The sequence below is a fragment of the Peromyscus maniculatus genome, chromosome 20 (assembly GCF_049852395.1).
Source record: "Peromyscus maniculatus bairdii isolate BWxNUB_F1_BW_parent chromosome 20, HU_Pman_BW_mat_3.1, whole genome shotgun sequence".
Taxonomy (NCBI): Eukaryota; Metazoa; Chordata; class Mammalia; order Rodentia; family Cricetidae; genus Peromyscus; species Peromyscus maniculatus.
This window is the reverse complement of record NC_134871.1, coordinates 29,956,845-29,984,314: the sequence shown is the minus strand read 5'-3', so window position 1 is coordinate 29,984,314 and position 27,470 is coordinate 29,956,845. Positions and strand designations below refer to the sequence as shown.

The window sequence follows — 27,470 nt, the reverse complement described above, 5'->3', positions numbered from 1 at the left end:
ATAATTACTTATAGAAAATTTATGCTGAAAATAAAGGTTGCAAGTTAGAGTGAAAGCTGTTTTACTTCTGGTTCAGTTTTGCCATCTGGGTGCCCTCCTTCAGAACCTCAGCCTAGTTTGTGCATGTTTGCGGTGAGAAAGGAAACAGTACATTATCTGACTCCCCATTACTTGTGCCCTTAAATTTTCTTCCATTCCTCTTACAGGCAGAATTATTTTTCTGTAAATCCTTGCTCAGTTTTAGCTTGTTATTTTCTTTTTCTACAGTATCCATTCCCCATCTGCTAAGATATTATAATACCATAAGTTAATATTTTCCATACTTTTTTGATATTTCAGGAGTTACTCCAAGTGAGCTATTTCAAAGTACCAATCCTTCCTTCATTATCTTTTATTTGACTTAACTGGGGGCAGTGTAAGGAGTCTGTCCTTATTACGTCATCAGCCTGCGACGTTGTCCCAGCCTAAAAAGCACCTCCCACACGCTCTCGCTCGGTATTCTCTCTGTACTTGCGTTCCGCATGGTTCAGTCCCCACCCCTTCCCTTCCTCTTAATAAAGCTCTAAAAAGGTAACCATGGCTCGTTATTCTTTTGCCACCGAGGCCAGCCACGAGCCCTGAACATGGGCCCTCATATATGTCAGAAAAATATTCTTCCACTGAAATATTTTTCCAAACCTCTTTCTACTTTTTATTTTGAGACAAGATCTAATTTGTTCAGATGATTCTTTAACTGGTTCTACCGCCCAAATTAGCCTTCCTGTGGTCTTGTCAAAGCCTCAAGCTGAGGTCACAGGCTTAACCACCAGGATCAGTCCTTCTCTAACTTTTTATTTTGTGATTAACAGAAGATTTATTCATGTAAGAATAGAGTCATCCTTGCCAAACTTAACAGGGCATCTTTAAAGTTCGGTTCAATTTTCCTTCCTGGATAAGTCTTTCCTTTCTGTTCCTGTCTGTTTTGAAAATATAATACCAGAAGATGAGGGGCCCAAATCTTTGGAGTGGGTCTGAAACTAGGATAAACATTTGTTGATTTTTGCATAGGTCCAACGAATCAAGGCAGGGTCATCGATGTGCAATGTGCATTTGGGGGTGTTATACTAAAGCAGATATTCCCATTTAAGCTGGGCCCTCATACTCAAGCGCTCAACCTGTGCCTTTCGGGTCTCCAGAGACACGTCATACTTGGCTAGTCGAGGGTACTGGGAAGAGTGGCCAGGGGTGAAGGCTTATACTTGGAACCCGACATCTTGGCGACCTCATTTTTTTTTTAACTCTATAATGGCACAGTGCAAATACTTGATCATTCTTTGTTTAATCTTAAATTGTTTCATATTTTAAAGTCATTATGAAATAAAGAGAACTTTACTTTCATTTTACTGTTTATAAAAATCAAGTCAAAGGACTGAGAGATGGTGCAGTAAGTAAGAGGCACTTTCTACTCTTCCTGAGGATCCAAGTTCAGTTCCTAGCACCCACACTAGACAGTTCACAACCTCCTGTAATTTAAGCTCCAGAGGAGTCTAAGCCCCCTTCTGGTCTCCACCAACATTTGCACTTACGTGCTCATACTCCCACACAGACAAGCACACATAACACATCATTTAAAAATAAAATTAAATATTTTAAAAAGATAAAGTCAAATAAAATAGTAGAATATTTTAAATACTTCATTATCAGTAATATAATATGTACTTGGAAAAAAATAATGACAGTTCAATTCAATCACATCTGAGGCTAAGATATGTTATACTTTTGCCTGTCTATTGATCAATGGGGGAAGATGAAAAGTTGCACACTTATATGTTGTAGATAAAAAGACAGGTCAACTTTTCTTGACATTTCCGTGTATTAAATATTATCAGAATAAAATATCATTTAATGTAAAAGTCAAATATTTAAGATACTAACCTTACCTGTCATTATTCATATTAATTAAAGTTGCTAGCCAATCAAAATTAGAGATTGAAAGAATGGATTTTTTTTTTTTTTTGGTTTTTCGAGACAGGGTTTCTCTGTGTAGCTTTGCGCCTTTCCTGGAGCTCACTTGGTAGACCAGGCTGGCCTCGAACTCACAGAGATCCGCCTGGCTCTGCCTCCCAAGTGCTGGGATTAAAGGCGTGCGCCACCACCGCCCGGCTGAAAGAATGGATTTTATTGTAATGTTTTAGCTACATATTCTACATAAGAGATTTACATATAGATCCCTAAATTTAGCTAGCCAGAAAGAAACAAGATAGAAAAGGATATATCATCAAAATAGTACTCAAATGGATATAATATCAAAATAGCAGCCAAATGAAAAGTAGAGTAGCTGTAACCATATTAAACAAGAACACACAAAAGTTTGTTTCCTGGAAAAAAAAAAAAAAAGAAATTGTGTGGTGGCATCCATCAAAAGACATAACACTTATAATAGATGAATTAAATAAAAGTCAAACCCATACAATGGAAAAAAATGTTTACAAATCATTTCTATAAGATACAAAAATATTTACAACTCCACAGTAAACAATTATTAGTTTGAAAATGACCAAAAAATTTTAATAGATATTTCTCCCAAAGGATAAAATGATGTACAAATATCAACACCACATTATGCATAGCACTTGTCATTATAGATGTGTGAATCAAAACCATCAAAACTCATATAACTAGAATCATAAATCATAAAAATTAGAGAAAACAGCATGTTTATATAGCATTACTATATTACCCAGAAAATGCTCCTTTGGGTATATACATAAAAACATTTTATATTAACAATGACAACGATCAACTGAGTGTAGAGACAGCCTTTAGAATGGGGAAAATACTAGCCAATCATTGATATGACAAGGGCTTAATATCCAGAATATACAAAGGACTCATGGAAATCAGTAACTGTAACATGAATCTTAAAAGGTCTTATTAATAAAAAAAAAAAAAACCCAGTGGCAGCTATGGGGTAAATTCTGAAAGATCAGAGAAGTAGAACAAGCCACTTGCCAACTTTGCAGCTTCCAAGAAGAGTGACTTCCTGTCTACCCAGGTTTATATGCCTTGCTGTTCTGCCATCTGATTTGCTCTCTGTCTAGCTACATTGTTTCCTCTTCCTGGCCAGCTCTTTCCCTTCCTGTCTGACAGGCCTCTAGAACTCTATGGTTGGTACTGGGATTAAAGGCATGTGTCACCATGCTTGGCTCTGTCCACTTTGAACTCACAGAGATCTAGACAGATCTCTGCCTCCGGAATGCTATGATTAAAAGGCATATGCAGCTGGGCGGTGGTGGTGCATGCCTTTAATCCCAGCACTTGGGAGGCAGAGGCAGGCAGATCTCTGTGAGTTCGAGGCCAGCCTGGTCTACAAAGCAAGTTCCAGGAAAGGTGCAAAGCTACACAGAGAAACCCTGCCTCGAAAAACCAAAAAAAAAAAAAAAAAAAAAAAAGGCATGTGCTACCACTGCCTAACCTCTATGTTTAATTGTTTAATATCGTGGCTGTTCTGTTCTCTGACCCCCAGATAAGTTTATTGTGGTATACAATATATCAACCACATTTCCCCTTTCTTTGTTTAAAATAAAAATATTATAACTAATATAAGGAAAAGTATATACAATAAGTATATACAATATATAGTCAAGAATTACATTAACAATGTCTAGTCCATTAATATTTGACAGATTCAGAGAAAATATTCCATTATCTATCCCATTTTGGTGAGTCCACAATGTACCTAATTCACTTTATATGCTATCTTTTCTTACCAACAGAAAAAAAAAAAAACCACTATCTTATAATGTATTTCAAACTTATACACTTTACACCTCCTTAGTGAGTTTCTTTTCTGAATTTCTTAATAAGGAAAATTGTTACTACAACTATGTAATCTTCAACTCCCTCAGAGACCCAAGAAGGAAATAATATTACCTAGTAAAACAGTAATTGCAAACAAGTGACTTCTAATAAATGAGTTATGACAGACAGACAGCTGCCTAGACAGCCACCTGAGGTTTCTCTGCAACATTGGGGCATCATCTTCGGCCTACAGACTTAGCATGTCTGACAGACTCATTTGTGAAGCAGGATGTATGCAAGGCCTTTTTCTTTTCAAATAAGAACCTTAAATCTAATCTCCTTTGCTTAGCTTCTTTCCTGACCATTAACAATAACAACTTGTAACCAACCATCCTAAACAACGACAATTATCCCAAATCCAAAACCCATCCAAAGACCAAAAACTACCTGCACCACCTCTTGGGAATGGGGGCATCGTTTTCTTAAAATTACTTCCTGCTTTTTGGGGTCAAAGACATCTTTAGAGGATCCTGAAAAGAAAATTTTGGGGTTAATTGCCAAGTCCTGGGAGAGTTAGCAGTATCATTTGTTGTCCAGTCTCTTCATGATGGAAAATGCAGGGTTTGTCTCAAGTCCTTGCTTGAGTAGTCTGTGAATCTGAATCATCTTAGCTAGCCATCTCAAAATTGTCCTGAGTAGTTAGTAGTCCAAAGCTGATCTGTGGGTGGTGTTAATCATCTTAATGGCTTTCTCATAGTCCATGTGGAATCATCATTGTGGGATCCCATCATCCTTTTGAAGATTTCAAAGTTGCTGCAAGACCATTTAAGATTTGTGTTACATTTGGCACCCAACTTGTGGGATCTGAATTTGCAAAAAAGCCACTTGCCTGTGGCCTTGTAGTTCCCAACTCAGGCCTGAGCTTCCCTCTGCCGGTTGTGGTGCACTCTGGTAGGATTTGCTGAAGAATGCAGAGTCAGGAAGATCCCAAGTTCGAGGCCGGCCTGGGAGGCTTGCTGAGGAGAAGCTGTGGCCAGGGCCGGACCCGTCCACAAATGGTGGCAGCGGAACCATGGAGGCAGCAGCTGCTGCTCCATGTTGCTGACTGCTTCTCATCGTGTTGATGGCCGCTGCAACGCTGTTACTAGGGATGAAAGGTTTACTGCTGCTTGTTCAGAGAACACGTGCCAGGACCAACGTGTTACAAGAAAGCATCGACAAAGGTCAGTTTGGAGAAGTTTGGTGAGGCAAATGGTGGGGAGAAATTACTGTGAAGATTTTCTCTTCTAGGGAAGAATGTGGTCCCGAGAGACAAACATTTGTGATTGCTCCAAACCACAGAGGAAAAAAAAAAAAAAGAAAAAGAAAAATTTCTGCAGGGAACCATGACTACGCCATTTTTCATTATGCAGAGACTGGACAACAAATGATACCACTAATTCTCCCTGGACTTGACAATTAACCCCAAATTTAAGAACACAATGCCCACATTCCCAGGAGGTAGGGTGGGTGTTTTGAGTTATTTAATGAGTTATGGATATTGTCGTTTATGATGGTTGGTTATAAGTTGTTAATTGTTAATGGTCAAAAGAAAAAGCTAAACAAAGGAGATTAGATACAGGGTTCTTGTTTAAAAAAAAGAAGATATAGAAAGGAGTAGATTTTTTAATCTACTCAGAAAAGAAAAAAGAGAGAATATGGATATAATAAGATTAAAAAGGTAGATTATTGAATCTACTTTTAAAAAGAAACTTGTTTTCAATAGTATAAGTAATGAAATTTTTTGTCTGAATTTGTCAAATGTTAATGGACTAGACATTATTAATGTAATTCTTGACTGCATATACTTATTGTATATACTTTTTCTTATATTAGTTATAATATTTTTATTTTAAACAAAGAAAGGGAAAATGTCATTGATATATTATGCACCACAATAAACTTATCTGGGGGTCAGAGAACAGAACAACCACTATATTAAACATAGAGGTTAGGCAGTGGTAGCACATGCCTTTAATCCTAGCATTCCAGAGGCAGAAATCCATCTCTGTGAGTTCAAGGCCACACTGGAAATAGCCAGGCATAGTGACACACATCTTTAATCCCAGCATTTGAGATCTCATGTCTTGCTTGAGAAAGACACATCCCTTTAATCCCAGAAAGTGATGGCAGGAAGCAGAAAGGTATATAAGGCATAAAGACTAGGAACTAGAGGCCTTTTAAGCTTTTATCTTTTAGCAGCAGTTCAGCTGAGATCCATTCAGGTGAGTACTCAGAGGCTTCCAGTTTGAGGAAACAGGATATGCTGAGAGTTGGTGAGGTGAAGTTAGCTGTGGCTTGTTCTGCTTCTCTGATCTTTCAGAATTTACCCCAATAGCTGGCACTGGTTTTTTTTTTGTTTTTGTTTTTGTTTTAATAAGACTGTTTAAGATTTGTGTTACAAGTAACAACAACAAAACTTTAATAAATATTATATATATTTTCATAGCTAGATCTTAGGAGAAGACTTACAAATATCCAACACATATATTTTTAAATTCTGAACACCTGAATGTGTGTTTTTCTTGTCAAAAAAATTTTTTTAACTACTTTGCGAAGCATCATCTATCCCTAAATAATGGGCTATCAAGCTATAAATGACAGTGGAAAGCAGGAATTGCATTGAGTGGAATATAAGAGTAAATCATGATGGGTGGTGGTCGCACACGCCTTTAATTCTAGCACTCGGGAGGCAGAGCCAGGCGGATCTCTGTGAGTTTGAGGCCAGCCTGGTCTACAGAGTGAGAGCCAGGATAGGCACCAAAACTACACTGAAAAACCCTGTCTCAAAAAACAAACAAACAAACAAAGTAAATCACCTTCACCTTCATTAATTCCTCTCAATCATTTTTTTTTTTTTTTCAGCAGGTTTGCCTACCACCACAGGCTTCCCTGGGTAAAGACTGGGTAGAAACATCTGAATTTATAGACAAGCATAAAATGTTGTAAATTTGAGAAACTTACCCTCAATTTGACACAAATTGTAGGGCCTTGTTACACATTTTTTAAGCATTCCAAGCCTAGTTTCTTTTATTTTTGAATGAAAAAATAAGGACATGACTGCTCCAAGGTATGGTTGAGAAGGTTTATTTTAGATATGAGGGAGAATACAGTCAGAGGCATCTACAAGGGTCCAGACTGAACATGGTCAGCATACTAAACAGGGCCATTAGATGAGTGGGGAACAAGAGAGAAAAGGCAGGGGGTGGGGGGCACAAGGGAACCAAGATAGGAGCCAAGCCCTTAACCAAAGAATAGATGAAGAAAAGGTAGTACACTTACACAATGGAGTATTACTCAGCTGTTAAAAAAAATGACATCATGAAGTTTGCAGACAAATGGATGCAACTAGAAAAAAAAATCATCCTAAGTGAGGAAACCCAGACCTAGGAAAATAAATATGAAATGTATTCACTTATAAGTGGATATAACTGTTAAGTAAATGACAATCAAGCTACAATTCATATACCCAGAGGGGTTAGGTAAAGAAGAGGGCTCTGAGAGAATGCATGAATCTCCCTGGGAAGGGGAAATAGAATGGAGTTTATGAATGGACTGGGGGTGGGTGAGGATAGTTGTGGGGTGATCAGGTGGGTGAGAGATGGAGGGACAGGTAATTGGAACTGGAGGGTATCTGGGAGGCAGCGTGAAAACCTAGTGCAGTGGAATCTTCCTGGACTCTATGAGGGTGACCCTAGTGAAGACTCCTAGAAATGGAGGATATAGAGTCTGAACTGGCCATTTTTTGTTTTTGTAGCCAGACAAGGCTTCCAGGGGTGAGACTGGGTTGGTTGCATTCAGCTGAGGTTTTTGGTTGAGGGAGTTCGTTCCATGGAGATCCTCAAACAATGCAAGCTGATTCAAGGACAGACGGTCGCAGTCTAAAAACCGACAGCAGGATCCCATTTCTAGGACAACTCATTGAGCTGGTGCTGCTTGGCACCTTCACTCCCATGTTCTAGTCTCTTTGGCATGGGAAGGCATTTTACAGGCTACAGAAAAAGAAACCTGGACACCAACCCAGCCACAAAACCCTCAACCTACATACAGTCTGTCCTGTCTGTAATATGTGCTGGGGAAATGGTGCCACAGAACTTGGTTTAATCAAGGGCCATTCCACAAGAGGGATCTCATGCCCAACACTGCCTGGATGGCCAGGAACTGGAGACTGAGTAGATATATGGCAGAACCAAACATGAGTGGCAAAAAGAAAATAAATGAAGTGATTCCTAATGATATTCTGTTATACTCATAGACTGGTGCCTTGTCCAGTCTTCATCAGAGAGACTTTCTCTGGCAGCAGATGGGAGTAGGTACAGAGAGCACAGCCAGACATTATGTGGAGAGTCTAAATTGGAGGTCTTTATTGGATCCCTCCCTGTGGAGCTCAGGGAACCATTTGGAAAAGAAGAGAAAAGATTGTAGGAGTCAGAGAGGACAGAGGACACCAGGTGAACATGGTCCACTAAATTAACTAATCAGGGCTCATATGGGCTCACAGAGACTGAAGCAGTAAGCATGGAGCCTCTGGAGGCAGAGGCAGGCAGATCTGTGTGAGTTCAAGGCCAGCCTGATCTACAAAGCAAATTCCAGGGCAGCCAAGACTTTTACACAGAGAAATCCCATCTTGAAAAACCAAAAGGGAGAAAAAAGAAAAGGAAAAAGAAAAAGAAAAAGGGGGCTTTGCAGAATTGTTTGAAGGATAATAGGTTATTTTTATAAACTTAAAAAGATTTGAACATTAAATATCTGTTCAACATGACTTTCCACACAGAATATAACTTTCAAGTTCCTTCTCCCACATCTCCCCAGCTGATATTTGTCACTCCATCAATTCAAAACTTGCTGTGCCTTGGAGCATTTTCTGATCACTTTACTTGAAAAGCCCCTTACCTCCTTCTTGGCTAGTTTCACTCTTTTGGAAATAGATAAGATGTCAGATTTTAAGTGACCCTAATCCAATGAGTCAGTTTCTCTTCTTCATGTTTTTATTGCACCAAGTACATAGTTGTTGTAGATAATTTACATGCTATGTTCATATTCATTTATATATCTAATTACATATTTGTCTCTACTATGTTGGCTTTTATTCTTATATCCTCTACATTGGTGGTTTTCAAAGTGGGGGAAATTCTGCCCCCGCCAGTAGCGTTTGGCAATATACACAAATATTTATTTTTAAGATTTATTTATTTTAGGTGGCAGTTGGTGGTGCCCATCTTTAATACTAGCACTCATGAGGCAGGAACAGGTAGATCTCGATGAGTTTGAGTGCAGCCTGTTCTACAGAGCTAGTTCCAGGACAGTCAGCACTACACAATGAAACACTGTCTTAAAAAAAAAAACAAACCCAACTTATGTTTATTTATTTTATGTGTATAAGTGTTATTGCCTGCATGTATGTATGTGTACCATGTATGTGCTTGGTGTCCATGGAGGTCTGAAGAAGGCAGTAGGTCCTTAGGACTGTAGTTACAGGTAAGTATGTAGTTATGAGCCAATATTTGGGTACTGGGAACTGACCCTAGTCCTCTGCAAGAGTATCAAGTGCTCTTACTTGAACAACTGAGGGGGAAGTTGGTAACAGTATTTAGTGTAGAGATGGCAAAGATGTTGCTAGCCAAAGGTTCTAGATAGTTCTCCATGAGCTATTCAGCCCAAAATGTTAATAAGAAATCATGCACTATATTTGGTTCCCCCTTGTCTTGAAAATAAATACATATACTTTCTCTCCCCAAATTCCACAAAATTATACACTGAAACAGGGCAAAATGAACTTTGGTTTTGGTAGTTTAGTTTCACCCAGCATCTCAGTCTGGACTTGAACTGGAGATCTTTCTGTCTTAGCTCCCCAAATGCTACGTGGAGTTACACTTGCATGCCACAATGTATGGATTTAAAATGAACATTTGTGTCAGTGTTCATGTGTGTGCAAGTGCATGTGTGTTAAATGAACCTTTAAAGTCTAATTTATTACTCCATGTCATGGGCAAAATAAGATCTATGGCAAGATAATACAAAGAAGATAAAGTGAGACAATATAGAAGCAATGTCTGGAAAGCTGGCGTTTCATCACTATTAGTTCATTTTCATAATAAAGTACAAAGACTAATCAAAGTCTCCCCAAAAAGTGCTGAAATGAGTTATAACAACTCTGAAGCCAAATCCCTTCACTTTGTAACTGAAGAGCTATGACTATAAAGGTCAACCCTGCTGCATCCTCTAAATCCCTTCTTTTCATAGCTGAAGAACTGTGACTATAAAGGTTAGCCTTGCTGATTCCCTGACATCATACCTGAGTTTCCAGCTTGTGGCAAAGCAAAATTTAAATAGAAAGAAACTACATGCTGACTCTTTGAAAAGAAGTTACTACCCCTTTTGGCTCAGATGATACTTTTTTTTTTTTAACTGTAGATTTAGTAAGAATCCAGAATTTTTTAAATACATTGTCACAAAACACTCAAATCAACAGACTTTCTAGCATATAGGCTAAAATGTAGCTACTTAGTAATGATTCAGCTATTCATGATCAATTACTAACAGAGACAAGCAAGTTTTTTAGCAAAATTGAACTCATGTACATCATCAGATGTCTGATTCTAAAATGCTATGGATTTTTTTCTTTAGCTCCAGCCATCTTTATTTATACATCAAAAACAAGCATGCTTTTCCATAATAACAAACATGTTTTTTCCATCCTCCATTAACCCCCAGCAAAAACAAATATGTCAAATGTGTTTTTCCCAACTTTAACATCAAAACATCTTTAAACCCAAAACAACAGTTATCATTTTGCTGGCTTGGCCAAATATCGAGTTGGGTACATCCTGTCTTTACAAAACTAAAAGGTAATTGACATAAGCACACATTTTCAAGAACAACAATATCATTCAAAACATATTTACAGAAATAGGTGTGATCTGCCTCCGATCTTGTCAGCTCTGAATCAGAACAGCTCCCAGGCTCTTTCAGACAGCTGGCTTCCCCAGACAAGAAACCTGAGAAGCATCATCTCCCAAAGAATTTTAGGGGAAAATATTGGAGAAAAATTGGGTTTCCAGGAATGATCACATCTGTTCCATGCAAGATTGACAAAATGACACTAAATCCACCAAGAGAATCATCAATATCACAAGAGAGAAGAGAGAATGCAGGCTGCGTGGTCCCAGCAGTATCCTGCAGTATCCTGAAGTCCACTGGTCCTTGCCGAGTAAGACTGTCCCTGTGGGCTTTTACCTCATCTGGACCTGTTGGACAAGCACTCATATACTGGTCTAAAACTAGACCGCAGGGCTCCCAACAGAGAATCATTGGTCTGAGGGCATATAATCAACCCAATATGGCAGGAATTTAACAAAGTTGGTCATATTGCTCCCACAGTCAAGAAGCAAGGGTAGATGAATGCTAACACCCAGCTGCTTTCTCCTTTTTTCCTTTTTATTTATCCTTGGACCTTAGGCCATAGGATGGCGCCACCCAATTTCAGAGCTGGTCTCAGTTCAACTTCTCTGGAAATGTCCTTACAGATACGGGATTTTTTTTAAGATCAGAATTTCTATATTTTTACACTTATGTGTTTGCATGTAGGTATGAATGTATGAGCATGAACAGTAGTCAGTTCTTTCCTTCTACCATATGGGTTCTGGAGACTGAACTCAGATTGTCAAACTTAGTGGCAAGAACCTTTACCTTCTAAACTGTCTCACTGGCTCATGCTGTGTTTTCCACCAATACCCATATAACCAAAATTTAAACAAATTAGGACAAATAAGTGAAAACACTTATATTTTAACACATATGAATTTTATTAAGTGTTCCATGTACAATCATCTGGTGTGTTTAAAGAGTGAGCAGTCATATAAAAGGAAATATGGTCAGAAGTGACTGAAGTAATAAAATACCCAAACTAAATAACAGCATATGTTAGATTTCATTGCATCAATACATAGCTTAGCAGTAAATTCCATAAACCTGCAAGATGTTGTTATCCAGAAAGATTTGGTGAGGGTACAAAATGGATAAATCTTCTCCAGTGCACTGTACCTTCAAGTTGCACAAGCAAAAACATTTTAGGAAGGCTCTAATTCATTAGAGAAGTGTTGAGAACTTTAAGAATAAGTTTCAAAATATAATATAATTGAGGATCAAAGTTTTCTGAAAATTTAGTAAATAATAAATTAGCTAATATTTTAGCACAACTTTTAAGATATTGTTTTTTCAAAGTCTCACTATACAACCCAGCTGATCTTGAACTCAAATCCTGCCATCTGTTTCCCAAGTGCTGGGATTTTTATTACAAGTGTACATTACGATGTTGAGACTATCTGGCTTTAAAATCTCTTAGGATTATTTTTAAAAGGACAGTATGTGTTTTTTTTTGGGGGGGGTGGGTCAAAGGAATGCAAATGCACCTGTGCATTTTGATTGTTTTATGAACTTTAAATGTAATAGAAAACATCCCTCTTCTTCCATCTGGTCTTTGTGGATCCCCACAGCAGATATTCCTCTTCATGCAGTGCCCACAGCAGTCCCAGCTCTTACCTCCACCAAAGAACCTCACACAATACAGCAGCAGTGACTCATTTGTATTTGTAAATTAGCGTATGAGCTGAAAACTCTTTGCTGCTTACTACCTAGTTGGTTTTTCTGTTGTTTTGCTTTTTGGTGTTTTTGAAAGTCTGTGTGGCCCTGGCTGTCCTGACTCCTGAGTGCTAAGATTAGACATGCACACTAGCCTAGCTCTGTACCTAGTTCTTTTTTTTTTTTTTCCGAGACAGGGTTTCTCTGTGTAGCTTTGCGCCTTTTCTGGAACTCACTTGCTAGCCCAGGCTGGCCTTGAACTCAGAGATCTGCCTGCCTCTGCCTCCCGAGTGCTGGGATTAAAGGCGTGTACCACCACCGCCCAGCTCATGTACCTAGTTCTTAAAGGAACATTTAAAAGAAAGTATAATTTGTCTTTGTGTTTTTCCCTATTGTCCTAATACCTGCTTTTTTCTTCGGGGGGGGGGGGGGTGTTGTTTTTTAATTGATCAGCAAAGGAGCATGTGCACCTGTACATACAGAGAAGTTATATGAGCCCAGATTGGGATGGCAGGATGCAAAATAAATCTAAGTAGAGAGCCGTTTGTTGGGAAAGACTGTCTCATGTCCTGGGAAAGATTTCCTCCTTTCCTAAGTCACTTTGGACCTATCTGTCCAGTGATGGTTGCCTCTTCCTTCATCTCAACCTGCAGTTTAGGCCTTGCTATGACTTCCCAGTGTCTCACTAGCCCACAACGTCTAAAGCAGACTATTCGGCTTGTATAAAATGATATATTTTTAGTAACCTGGCTGATTATCTAGCCAATGAAGAGATGATTAAAGCAGCCTTTCTCATCTTCAAGCAGTTAAACAGCAACTAAAACACCTTAGAAGTGTGGAAAAAATTGTGTCAGAAAGTGATTACAGCCGGGCGGTGGTGGCGCAGGCCTTTAATCCCAGCACTTGGGAGGCAGAGCCAGGTGGATCTCTGTGAGTTTGAGGCCAGCCTGGGCTACCAAGTGAGTTCCAGGAACGGCGCAAAGCTACACAGAGAAACCCTGTCTCGAAAACCCAAAAAAAAAAAAAAAAAAAAAGCAGGTGATTACAAAAAGTATCAGATTAAGAGTCTGAATTAAATTCAAACATTCCAACAATGGTTACAATAGACATTTATTTAAAGAGAGGCCTCTGCAGAGCAAATAATTCTTAAATTGTGATTCAAGTTGAAACTTCATAAAAACATGCTAAGGCCAGGCACATCCACAGATCTCAACTACAAGATCACTTCTTTGTCCATTCTTCTTTCTCTTTTCTTTCCCGAATAACCTCTTTCAGATAAGGTTCAAGGTAGAATTTGTCCTAAAGAATGAAGAAGAAAAATAATAGGTCTTAAATCTCAAATTCATTACAATCAAACTTTTTCCTTGTAACATAAGAAAATATAATCTGAACTTCTAGGAACTCTGTGCTCTTTAAATGTAACACCTCACAAAGATCATGCAATGAGGAGGTCAGAAGGAGTACCAAGGAAAAAACTATGTCTATAGGTTTGCCAGGTTTCAATGATGATGTCCAGGCTAGGAACTAGAAGATCACTCAGGGTCTTTATATAACTAAACTGAAACTCTTTTGATTAGAGCAGGAACTGGAGTAGAGGGAAGAAAAAATGGCCCACGAGGCAGAAAACCTAGATTCTAGACCAGGCTTTACAGACTAGCTTAGTGATTTTATTTTATTTTATTTGTTTTTGTTTTTGGAGACAGGGTTTCTCTGTGTAGCTTTGGAGCCTATCCTGAAATTCACTCTGTAGCCCAGACTGGCCTTGAACTCACAGAGATCCACCTGCCTCTGCCTCCCGAGTGCTGGGATTAAAGGCGTGCGCCACCGCCGCCCGGCTGCATAGTAATTTTAAAAGTCACTTCAGCTCAAAGTCTCTCCATGTTGTTCTTTAAAATAGAGCTGATAGTTTTCTGCTAAGCTCACTTGCTGTTGAAATGCTATTTCTGTAGCATGACTTGGAGAACACTAAAGCACTGCCCAAATGAGTGTTTCTCCTGTTTCTAATACTGCATGCTGAGTGACAAACACTGTTATTTAGAAAAAGCAAACCTGTTCTACCTCCTCATATTTTGTCCACTGCTCCTTAGGCAAGATCTGATGCCTCATGGTCAGGTCCAGAGCTCTCTTAATTCGAAACATTCTGTCATTATAAATATTCTCAGGAAGCCTTCTTATGGCTTCTTTCACATCTTCAGTCTCGTATATTGTATCATCTCGCATTAACCCTGTGATAGGAACAGAAAAAACAGATTAAAGAGCTATCTCAAAAAAAAAAAAAATTTTTTTTTTTTTAAGACAGGGTATCACTATGTAGCCCTGGCTGGCCTTGAACTCGAGAATAACCCAGTCTCAGACTCCTATTTGCCTTGAAATCTTGAAATGACCATCTTTTTGTCTCTGTCTCTCCACTGCTAAAATTAAGGCATAACTCACCATACGTGGTAGGAGCTTTTCATGTATGTGTGTGCATGCACATACATGTACCTCCACATACACGTAGAAGTCAAAGGGTAAACTGAAGGTGTCAATTCTTGCCTCTCCACCTTGTGTGAGATAGAGTCTCTATGCCACTTGCAAGAGCTAGACCACCAGCTTCTAGAAATTCTTGTCTCTGCCTCCCATCTTCCCACAGTGGCAATCTGGGATTACAGCTACTTGTGCTACTGTTTCAGCTTTTATGCTGGTTCTGAACTCAAGGTTATCAGGCCTGTGTGGCTCACTGAGCCATCTTCTCCACTCACATTTTCTCTTTCTAATGAGCAAAATATCTTAAGATTTATAATTCAAGATCTGACTGAAAAAGCACCAAATCACTATGAAAGACAGAAACCAAAAGCATTTCAGACCTGAGTTATTTCTTGAAGGAATATGTGGGCCTTTTAAAACCACTATAATAAAATTCCTATTTCATATAAATCAGTTCAAAAAATATTTACTCTTTCTTTTTTCTTTTTTTTTTTTTTTTGGTTTTTCGAGACAGGGTTTCTCTGTGTAGCTTTGCGCCGTTCCTGGAACTCACTTGGTAGCCCAGGTTGGCCTCGAACTCACAGAGATCCACCTGGCTCTGCCTCCCGAGTGCTGGGATTAAAGGCGTGCGCCACCACCGCCCGGCTCTCAAAAAAATATTTAAAATGTGTATCTTGCCATTGAAAACCTAAGTAGACCACATCTCTTTTTCTAATCTTAGATGAAGGAAGGTATTAAATAACTAGAACCAGTGAGATGGCTAGGCAGGTGAAGGTACTTATTGCACAAGTCTATTGACCCAACTTAGATCCCTAGACCCCATGGAGGAAAGAGAGAACAGATGGACTCCAGAAGTCCTCCTCTGACATCCACAAGCACACGCTGGTATGAGAAATTCTTTTTTTTTTTTGTTTTTTGTTTTTCGAGACAGGGTTTCTCTGTGTAGCTTTGCACCTTTTCCTGGAACTCACTTGGTAGCCCAGGCTGGCCTCGAACTCACAGAGATCCGCCTGCCTCTGCCTCCCGAGTGCTGGGATTAAAGGCGTGCGCCACCACCGCCCGGCGAGAAATTCTTTTTTAAAGTCATAAAGAACTTAAAAATTATACTAAGGAATCCTAAGATCTGCTGATGCTTCCATTCAGCTTCTAGACCACAAAATAAAGTTCACAGAAAATTAGAAAGCTCTAAGAAAGCCCACAAATCACATAAAGATGTGAAAGCAAACATCTGGGACTTTAGCCCTCTCTTCAAAAGATCAAGAACTCAAAATAAATTTGATACACACAAAAACAAAATAAAACATCTTTTTGGAACTATAAGAATTCTTGCTGGGCGGTGGTGGCGCAGGCCTTTAATCCCAGCACTCGGGAGGCAGAGCCAGGTGGATCTCTGTGAGTTTGAGGCCAACCTGGGCTACCAAGTGAGTTCCAGGAACGGCGCAAAGCTACACAGAGAAACCCTGTCTCGAAAAACAAAAAAAAAACAAAAAAAAAAAAAAAAAAAAAAAAGAATTCTTAAAAATTCAGAAAGAACACACACTGCATTCAGGAAGAACAAGAGGACCACAGAAAACAGATACTTACCCAGTTTGTTGAATCCTGCAGCATTATAATACCATTTTCGAAAACCATCCAGCCACTTGCTTGATGCTGCAACTATAATTACCACACTGTTAGTTGCTACACTTACAGACGAATGCATTAATAGCCAAAGAACTCTTATAAATTTAAGAATAAATATCCCTTCGTATACAATATAGATAATTATTTCACTTATGATATCATGTGAGAAAACCATGAGCTCAATACTGAAGGTGCCTAATATCCATCCACAGGTATACTTCCTGACACTTTGGGTTCTCAAAGTCCAATGCCCTCTGCCCTGACATCATCTGCTACTATCAGAACTGAAAGAATCAGGGACAGGAAAGAGACCTGGAGCATTTCTACTATTTGTAGTTGCAGAAATTAGTTTTTCTTTCCAAAGGGGGTAAATCTATGAGATTTCAGGTTAGGTGACAGGCTTCTCCTAGTCTCCAAAATAAAAGTTCTCATAATCTCATTTGGCTATCATCTTTGAAATATAATTTCTGGAAAAACTTTTATAACAGCACTTAATAATTTAATTATCAATAGATTTTTCTCCTCCCAAACAGCTAACTGTTCATCAAGGGATTTGAACAAGAATACGGAGAAATACTTCATGTTAAAATTTATTGTAACAGAGCACACATGTAACCTCAGCACTCAGGAAGCCAAGGCAGTTAAGATTGTGAATTATAGACCTTGTATAAACAAACAAACAAAAACTAAAATAAGGGCTGGAACACATAGCTCAGCCTTAAAACAAAACAAACAGCCGGGCGTTGGTGGCGCACGCCTTTAGTCCCAGCACTCGGGAGGCAGAGCCAGGCGGATCTCTGTGAGTTCGAGGCCAGCCTGGGCTACCAAGTGAGCTCCAGGAAAGGCGCAAAGCTACACAGAGAAACCCTGTCTCGAAAAAAAAAACAAAAACAAAAACAAAACAAACAAAAACAACTTATAACTTTTGGGGAACAAAGCTGAGCCTGATGAGTAAGTAACCTAGAAGAAGAGGTCAAGGAAGCAGGAGAGTGCCTGATGTTGACAAGACAGATGTAAAGGCAACAAGCCTAATCTTTCTTTTTAAAACATGAGGGGTGGGAGAGGGACAAGTGTGGGCCAGAGGACAACATTAGGTCCTAATCATCTTTTTTTTTTTTTTTTAATTTTTGAGATGGCATCTTTCACTGGCTTGGAACTTGACAAGTATACTAGGCTACCTGAGTCCCAGAGATCCACCTATCATCTCTCCACCTCTCCAGCACTAACATTAAAAGCATGGACTAGGGCTACTGAGGCAGGGCTCACCATGTAACTGGCTGGTCTGGAACTAAGGCATTATTACAAAACCAACCAACCAACCAACAACACGGGCTCTGGAAATTGAATTCAGGCAAGTCCATGCATTGCAAGGCAAGCACTTTATCAACTGAGCTCTCTTATCATGCCCTAAATTTTCTTTTAAAATTTTGTCTAGGGCTAGTTTCTTACCAAGGAGAAAAGCAAGTTATCTTCTCAGTTAGCTCCTTATGACTTCCTACTCCTTAGGAAGATTACTAAGATTAGGTTTAGATTACTACATGGCTTCGTCCAACCTCAGAAATTAAAAGTTGTGTATAAAATAGTTTCTAAGAGAAAATTAAAGCAGTTAAGGACTAATCACTCAGTTGGTACAGTGCCTGCCTAACATGCACCACAAAGCCCTGGGGGTTCCATCTCCAGCACCATATAAAATGGGTGTGGTGGTGCATTCCTTCAATTCTAGCATTTTTAGGTTACCAAAACGATCAGAAGTTCAAGGTCATCCTTCAATACCCAGTGAATTCAAAGCTGGCTTGGGCTACATGACACCCTGACTCAAAAAATTCAAATATAAAACTTAATGAGTAAAAAAAAAAAACTACAAACAAACGCATAGGAGCTAAACTGTACACAATGCAACGATTAATATTCATTTAACAAGTATAATGTGCCAGGCACTACTCTGTTCACCCTTTCCACATTAGCTAGGTTAAAAGTCTGTTGCAGGAAAGGAAGCAGCCTTATGGAAGGGAGCCAATCTGAACTCTGTTGAAATCAAGTCTCTAGTATTAAGCACCAACACCTAGGCTGACTACGTTAAATTTAGTAAGGTTCCTTAAAATTTTGACAAGTGGGTGACCTTCACAATTTCTAGGGATGTGAGAAAGGTACCAGTATTGTTTTGAAACGCTATTCCAATTTATACCGCCAAAAGGCAAAGATTTGCTTTAAAAAGGGGGGGGGGAGGGTAAGGGGTACTACTTGAAGTGAATGTTTTCAATATTCTAGTGCCTACAGTAAACACAAGTCCTTCCAGCTCTGCAGCTCCAGCTCACGTTCCAGATATACCTCAGCATAAACCTATCTTATCTCCCTCTAACTGGACGGAAGCTCGTGGTGCTGAATGTGGGGTCAGAACGCTATTTGCTCCGGTCACTGTCACCAGCGTGAAACAACAGAAGCGGTAGGACTTAAGCAGCTAACGCGGAGGACAGCGTCTGACTCGAAGTGCTCCCTCAGGTCACTGCGGCAGACTTCCGCTACCTTCTCACCGCCTCACTTCCCCAAGACGTCCTAAGGCCGAGGGGAGGAGGCCGAACCCGCTGTCCAGCCCCGGCGGGCTTCTTCGGGCAGAGGTCCCCGTTCGAACCCGCAGGCTGCCCGGGCCCGGCTCAGCGAAACCTGTCCTTTGAGCTGTGCTGGGACGCCACACTGTTTTTCCCACTGTGTGACGAAAAGTGTTTCTAGCAACCGAGCGCACAAAATCATCAGCCCAATGTGTGGACTTAACGCAGATAAGAAAGCCTAAACAAGAGCCTTCGGCGGGCCGTCAGAGCTCACACTGACTACTTAGAGCAAAAGGGGAGCAAGCCGGTAGGAAAATCAAACCGAGAAGGTTCACTTACCTGCAGGTCGGCCCGCCATTTTGACCTGAGCGTGGAGCGCTGCCTTCTGGGTAAGTCCTAGACGACGTGGGGCTCACGCGCAGGCGTCCTGCATACCTTAGGATGGGGGAAGGGGAGGCGGCGGCGGAGGAGGAGGAAGTGGGGGGGAGGAGGAGGGAGGAAGAAGAGAGGGGAAGGGAGAGGGGAGGGGGGAGAGAGGAGGAGGGAGGGGGGAGGGAGGAGGAGGGAAGGGGCAGAGAGGAGAAGGGAGAGGGGAGGGGGGAGAGAGGAGGAGGGAGGGGGGAGAGAGGAGGAGGGAGGGGGAGAGAGGAGGAGGAAGAAGTGGGGGGGGAGGAGGAGGGAGGGGGAGAGAGGAGGAGGAGGAGGGGGGAGGAGGAGGAGGAGGAGGAGGGCTCACGCGCAGGCGTCCTGCATGGAGCGGGGGGCCGCGCAGGCGCAGCTCTGACGGCCCGCGGAAGGCTCTTGTTTTGGCTTTCTTTTCTGAGTTAAGTCCACACATTGGGCGCTGATTTTGTGCGCTCGGTTGCAAGAAACATTTTTCGTCACACAATGGGAAAAATACTGAGCGAGAAATTAGGAGACGGGGATATTCAAGGTTCTGTTACAGGAAGGTACTTTTACGGTATAAATGGAACCATTACTTAGAGACGGTTAATTTACATGTATCTCCTGCATTCTTTAAATAACCTCTAGATTACCTTTAATACAGGATATGAAATAAACGCTACACAAATAGCTGTTACACTGCATTATTTTGGAAATAACACAGGAAAATGTACATACATGTGCAATACAGATATATCCTGCCCCAATCTGTGGTAGATTGAATCATTAGATGTCGGATCTTCAGACACAGAAGGGTGGCTGTATTCTCACTTAATTCTAAATCTATGGTGTAATTACCGTTCTTATCAGTATTGGAGAGAAAAGGAAGCTAAACCTCAGAAAGATTAGGTAACTTATCCAAAGGCACTGAACTGGGAGGAGTCCACTTTTTTTTAAAACTAGAATTGAGAAATACAGGTTCAAATTCAGGTTTCCTTATTTTAGAATCATATGCTGCATAACTAATCCCAGAAGACTAAACCTCTAGGCTTCACTTTCTCCACGTAAGGATCCATATCAGACCATTTTAGTAGAAAGGTCAGATAAACTCTAAAAATAATAACTTTAAGGCGGGAGTAGTGACACATGCCTATGGTCCTAGAATTCAGTAGGCTGAGGCAGGAGGATCACTGCCAATTCTAGGCTGGAGTTGTCTACATAGTAAATTTGACACCATTCTGGATCACCCACCACCACTCACCTAAAACAAAACAAAAAAACATATTAAACCTAAGGTATATTTTGGAATCTGTATATAATATTAAAAGTGTAGCAAGTACATAGACTGTATACTTTCAAGGTCTCAGCCCAAACAGGTGAAGTCTAAGACATAAAACTAAGGACAGAAAATAGGGAAACTGATAGTACTGTTGAGTTTGACTATGACTCAACATTGTCTTTACCCTGCTGTCTTTCAGTCTTAAGTTGAAACCTGGGACAGCATAGAACTGTATCATTATGAATTCAAGATGTTATTTAATGGCTTTAGTCACAAGTTCTAAAGTTCTGTTGCCTTCTCCCCTTCTGTTTCTGCTACCTTATATCCCTCAGCTCTAAGAGTGTATGCAGTAGTCAATACGAAGTCTGAATGATAGGAATAAACAAATAGATTAGTACACTGGCATATTGCTTTGCAGAGGTTATTCATTAAACTCTTCATCCTGAAATGTTTCAGCATCAGGGTGAAAGTGGCCAGAGAGGAAGATCAAGGTATGCCAAAGTATCAGATATCCACGATAGTAAAAAAAAAAAATCCAGCTTTGTAGACAGTAAGCCTAGGGCTTGGTGTTTGTTAGTGCTTGTTAATGCTGGTTTAAAATATTTTAGGGGATTGGGGAAATGGTTCAGTGGATACAAACACTTGCTGCTCTTCCAGAGCACCTGGGTTCAGTTTCCAGTGCCAATGTCAGGCAGCTCATCACCACCTCTAAAGGATGGGAGGCAGAGGCAGGCTCCTCCCAAGTGCTGGGATTAAAGGCGTGAGCCACTACCGCCCGGCTCTAAAGCCCTTTTTTGACTTCATGCATGTGTGAACATACATTCACACACATATACATGCAAATTACTACAATGAATTTTAATATTTTAAAAATTGTTTTATTTCTCTACCGCTGGCATAGAGATTACACTACTTTGACTCTTTAATACATGTGATGCTTTGGTGTACCCTGCCAAAAAAAAAAAAAGCTCAGCAAGTTTTAAAAAGTAATCTTTGACATTTCTTTTCCCTTTAGAAGATTGGTGACACTCCAGTCATAACGAAGACATCCAGAATGCATCAATCTGTTCCATTAAACCACTTGTAGTCTCAAGAAAGGCATGCTCAAGAAACAGCCATTATGTTTTAAATTGCTTAAAACTTTAGGATTGTCCAGCGCAGCAACACAGCTAACACATTCTTTGTATGCCCTGTGTGTGTTTGTATGTCAATATGTGTGCATGTATGTTTGTTGACATGTGCATGCCAGAGGTCTAAGTTGAATATTGTTGGTTGTTTTCTTACTCTTTCTTTGTGGGCCTATTACCCAGCTCCCAAATAAATCACACATGGAGGCTTATTCTTAATTATGAATGCATGGCCTTAGCTTGGCTTGTTTCTTGCCAGCTTTTTTTTTTTTTTTTTTTTTTTTTTTTCCCGAGACAGGGTTTCTTTGTGCCTTTCCTGGATATCGCTCTGTAGACCAGGCTGGCCTCGAACTCACAAAGATCCGCCTGCCTCTGCCTCCCAAGTGCTGGGATTAAAGGCGTGAGCCACTACTGCCTGGCTTGCCAGCTTTTTTTAAATTAATTTTACATTCCAATCACAGATCCCCCTCTCTTCCTTCCTCTCATCTCCCCAGCCTCCCCCCACAACCCACCTTCCATTCCCTCTTTTGAAAAGGTAAGGCCTCCCATGGGGAGTCAGCAGAGCCTGGTCCATTCAGTTGAGGCAGGTTCAAGCCCCTGCACCAAGGCTGTGAAAGGTGTCCCACCACAGGCAATGGGCTCAAAAAAGCCAGCTCATGCACCAGGGATGGATCCTGATCCTACTGCCAGGAGGGGCCCAGATCAAGCTATACAACCGTCTCATTTATACAGAAAGCCTCCAGTTCCATGGAGGTTCCACAGCTGTTGGTATAAAGTTCATGAATTCCCATTAGCTTAGTTTGGTTGTCTCTGTAGATTTCCCCATCATAATCTTGATACCTCTTGCTCATAGAATCCCTCTTCCCTCTCTTCGACTGGACCCCTGGAGTCTGGCCTAGTACCTGGCTGTGGATCTCTGCATCTGCTTCCATCTGAATGAAGGCACTATGATGATAGTCAGGGTATTCACTGATCTGATTACTGGTAGTGGTAGACCACTGCTAGTAGTCTAAACTGGGGGTCATCTTTGTGGATTTCTGGGAACTTCCCTAGTATCAGGTTTCTCCCTATCCCCGTGATGTCTCCTTCTATCAAGGTATTTCTTTCATTGCTCTCCCACTTTGTTCCTGTTCCAGCTTGACCATCCCGTTCACTTATGTTCTCATCCCCCATCCCCTGCTCTTTATTGCCCCCCCTTTAGTTTACCCATGGAGAGCTCATCTAATTCCCCTTCCTAGGGCAATCCATGCGTCCCTCTTAGGGTAATCCTTGTAAGCTACCTTCTCTAGAGCAGTGGGCTGTAGTTTGGTTATCCTTCTTACCAGCTTTTCCTAACTTTAAATTAACCCATCTGTCTTTTGCTTCTGAGCTTTTGCTGTTCTCTATTCCTGTGTACCCTTCTTTCTTACTCTGTTGCTGGTTGTATAGCTGGGTGGCTGGTCTCTGATGTCTCTGCTTTCTCTCACTCCTAGATCTCTTTTCTCCCAGATTTCTCCTTCTATTAATTCTTTCTGCCTGCCAGCACTGGCTATCCTTTCTCCATGCTATTGGCTGTTCAGCTTTTTATTAGACCAATCAGGTGTTTTAGACAGGCACAGTAACACAGCTTCACCGAGCTAAGCAAATGCAACATAAACCAAAGTAACACATCTTAAAATAATATTCCCCAATAGTTGAATGTCTTTCTCAACTACTCTTCACCTTAGCTTTTGAGATAGAATCTTTCACTGTATTTAGCGTTCACCAATTTGGACAAGATTGGCTGGCCAGCAAGCCCGAGGGATTCTTCTGCTTCCATCTCCCCAGCATTGGGATTATGTGTGAACTGTAGCCCTCAGTTATTACATGGGTTCTGGGGATTAAACTGAGGTTCCCGTATATGAGCAGCACTTGGCTGACTAAACCAATGCCTTAGTTAGCTCCAAGCTAGCCTATTCTGAGTGGATAGTTCATAAAGGCAAATGAAGTCCCCAGACATAGACAGACCAGGTAGGTCTGTGCCGTCTTAGCTGTTTTTTGTTTGTTTGTTTGTTTGTTTGTTTATTCATTTGGAGAACTGATGGAAACACACAACTGTGTCACATTAACCAATGTATTTTAGAACCTTAAATGTCAAATTAATAAGTAATAGGAAAGATACTATATCTGGTCCTGAGCAATCACCCACTTAGTCACTCACAGTAGTCTTTCAGGATATCCAATACAACATAGAACTCTGGTGTAAAGTAAACCACATCCTAGTTAAAACTCATTATGTCCCAACTTTGACTTGGCTGGGTGTTTCTGCAAAGACTGAAATACTCACACTGCTGGCTTTCCTACCTCACATCACTTGACATGTTGAAATGGCTGAATTTTTTTTTAATTGTTATTTTGCCAGCCATCTTCCTCTCCACCCAGTTTCTCTGGCAATTGGTCTTCTTTATAGTTCCAATAATTATTCTAAGACTAGCCCTAATATATAAATGGTTTTCAAGGCACTGCTTAATAATGTTCAATGAGCCAAACCATATTGGCCCAGAGTCACTGTGGAAGGAAACTTCTTGAGCAAAGACATAGGGACCAAGTCACTTGTCCTGGTTAACATATAAATAGTAATTGGGGAAAATGTACCAGCTCATGCTATAAATCTTGCTGGTGCTAAGCCCAAGGTTTCTTATGGCCATCACTATGTCTCATTGCTTATCTTCAGAGTTTCCTGATTCCCAGTAACTAATTGTGGATAATTTTAAATACTCATGCTCAGAGAAGGTGACATGATGGATAATCCCAAATGGTCTGTTAGAGTAGAACAGGAGATACTGGATGAGTGACATTTCATGCTCTAGCAACTCATAACATTTCAAAATAAAAAAAAAACTGTAACAAAACTATTTTCAAAGACCAGTGAATGCAAAAGGAGAAAATCCTCCACTATTCTCAAAGCTTCCCAGGAATGATACATTATTGGCCTGTAGTAAATTTACTCCTTTTCTCTAAGCTCACTAAATTTTAGTTCTTCCTAGGAAGGATGATTAAATCAAACATAAATTAATTTACTGGAAATTTGTAAGAAATCCCTACCAAGGTATATGTCTACAAATAGACAACATCAAGAAATCATTTCTGGGATTAGAGAGATGGATTAGTGGTTAAGAGCACTGGCTGCTCTTCTAGAGTTCCTGAGTTCATTCCCAGCACCCACAAGGCAGCCCACAACTGTCTATGACTGTAGTCCGAGTCATAGGATCAGATGCCCTCTTCTAGTGTGCATACATGCAGACAAACACCCATACATATAAAATACATAAATAAATCCTTAAAAGAAATCATTTCTAATGAAACCATCAGCTTACAGTAATAAAAAATTTAAATCAGCTGGAATGATGGCTCAGCTAGTTAAGGGCCTGCTGCACAAGAATGAAGAACTGAATTCAAATTCCCAGCACCCATATAAAAAAGCTACCCACAGTGATACACACTAATAACCTTAGCTCTGGGGAAACAAAGGAAAGAATGTCCTTGGGGCTTGCTAGCCATATAGTCTTGTGGAACTGGTGAGCTCCGGGTACAGTCAGAGACTCTGTCTCAAATAAGTAGGTGGACAGAAAAGATATGACTTTGACCCCTGGCATTCACACACACACACACTTTAAAGATTTTATATTCTACTACAGACACTTGCTTAGTTATGTTCATTGCCACTCTATTAAGTAGCTAGGAAATGGAAACAATGTCAATGTCCTTTAACTCATAGATAATTAAAATGTATATAACCACAACGAAATTATATTCAGCTGTAAAGCAAAATGAAATAATAAAATTTGTAGGCAAGTGGATGGAACTGGGAAATAATATACTGATTGAGGTGATCCCAACCCAGAAGACAGATTCTCTTCTGTTACTTGTGAATCCTAACTTTGAATCTTTAGGTTTGAGTGTACAGCCTGTAGTAAAAGCAGGAGCCAGGAAAAGAGAAAGGCATCCTGGGGCAATCAGCAAAGAAGGAGCTCTAGAAAGGGGATGGTAGGACAGAGATGCATGGAATGGGAATGGGGGGCACTTTAACTGGGGAGGGAAGAGGAATTATATAAAATGGAGTTATTGCACATGGGCTGATAATGCTTTCAAGAGCCATAGACTACAAAAAAAAATTAGTGCCAGCCATAGAAAACCTCCCTTCAAGTTGTTGGTCAGGAGCCAGGAGACTACCCACAAAACAAAGGCTATTGCTGTTGCCCTAGGTTGCCTCCCATACTTGGTGGATTTTCCCTGTGATAAATATGTAATGTCCTTCCTGATCTCTTTTGATTGTTTTTAGTTTGAAGTCTATTTTATTAGATATTAGGATAGCTACACCAGCTTGCTTCTTAAGTCCATTTGATTGGAAAGCCTTTTCCCAGCCTTTTACTCTGAAGTAGTGTCTGTCTTTGAGGTTGAGGTGTGTTTCTTGTATGCAACAGAAGGGTGGATCCTGTTTTCGTATCCATTCTGTTAGCCTGTGTCTTTTTATAGGTGAGTTGAGACCATTGATTGAGGGATATTAATGGTCAGTGATTGTAACTCCTGTTATTTTTTTTGTGGTAGTGTTGTTTTCCTTCTTTGGTATTGGTTAGTGTGGGATTATCTATTGCCTGAGTTTTTCATGAGTGTGTCTAATTTCCTTAGGTTGGATTTTTCCTTCTAGTGCTTCCTGTAGGGCTGGATTTGTGGATAGGTATTGTTTAAATCTGGTTTTATCATGGAATATTTTGTTTACTCCGTCTATGGTGATTGAGAGTTTTGCTGGGTGTAATAGTCTGGGTTGGCATCTGTGGTCTCTTAGTGTCAGCATAATGTTTGTCCAGGACCTTCTAGCTTTCATATTCTCTATTGAGAAGTCTGTGTTATTCTGATGGGTCTGCCTTTATGTTACTTGGCCTTTTCCCTTTCGGCTCTTAATATTTTTCTTTATTCTTTATGTTTAGTGGTTTGATTATTATGTGGTGAGGGGACTATTTTTTTTTTTTTTTTGGATCCGGCCTATTTGGTGTTCTGTAAGCTTCTATCTTCATAGGTATTTCTTTCTTTAGGTTGGGAAAGTTTTCTTTTATGTTTTTGTTGAATATATTTTCTGTGCCTTTGAATTGATATTCTTCTTCTTCTATACCTATTATTCTTAGGTTTGGTCTTTTCATGGTGTCCCAAATTTCCTGGATGTTTGTGTTAATGACATTTTTTGCTTTAGTGTTTTCTTTGGCGAACGAATCTATTTTTTCTATTGTGTCTTCAACATCAGAGATTCTCTGTTCCATCTCTTGCATTCTGTTGGTTATGCTTGCATCTGTAGTTCCTGTTTGTTTAGTCATATTTTCTATTTCCAGCATTCCCTCAGTTTGTGTCTTCTTTATTGTCTCGATTTCAACTTCTAAATCTTGAATTGTTTCCTTCATCTGTTTAATTGCTTTTTCTTGGCTTTCTTTGATTTCTTCCAATTTTTGTTTGTTTTTTCTTCCATTTCTTTTAAGGGAATTTTTCATTTCCTCTTTAAGGGAATTTTTCATTTCCTCTTTAAGGGCCTCTATCATCTTTTTAAAGTCATTTTTAGGATTGATTTCTTGTGCTTCTGCGTTAGTATGTTCAGGTCTTGCAGGTGTAGAAACACTAGGTTCTGATGTTGTCATATAG

General features: G+C 40.0%; 1 protein-coding gene and 1 pseudogene across 2 annotated transcripts; both read right to left on the bottom strand.

The window, feature by feature from the left end:
• Window positions 1–888: 888 nt before the first annotated feature.
• Window positions 889–1,252, bottom strand: LOC102907630 (NADH dehydrogenase [ubiquinone] 1 beta subcomplex subunit 4 pseudogene; annotated as a pseudogene).
• Window positions 1,253–13,491: 12,239 nt separating this feature from the next.
• Uqcrb (ubiquinol-cytochrome c reductase binding protein) lies at window positions 13,492–19,526 on the bottom strand. Of its 2 annotated transcripts, none has more exons than XM_042264715.2 (4): window positions 19,374–19,526; window positions 16,450–16,521; window positions 14,449–14,624; window positions 13,492–13,698 (listed from the first exon to the last, which is right to left on the bottom strand). In XM_042264715.2, the coding sequence occupies exons 1-4, from the start codon at window positions 19,390–19,392 to the stop codon at window positions 13,621–13,623; spliced, it is 345 nt and encodes a 114-aa protein (XP_042120649.1). In that variant the 5' UTR covers window positions 19,393–19,526; the 3' UTR covers window positions 13,492–13,620. The 2 variants fall into 2 exon arrangements, with proteins under 2 accessions (XP_042120649.1, XP_006977689.1); XM_006977627.4 differs by having other exon boundaries at window positions 14,458–14,624; window positions 19,374–19,523.
• Window positions 19,527–27,470: the final 7,944 nt, after the last annotated feature.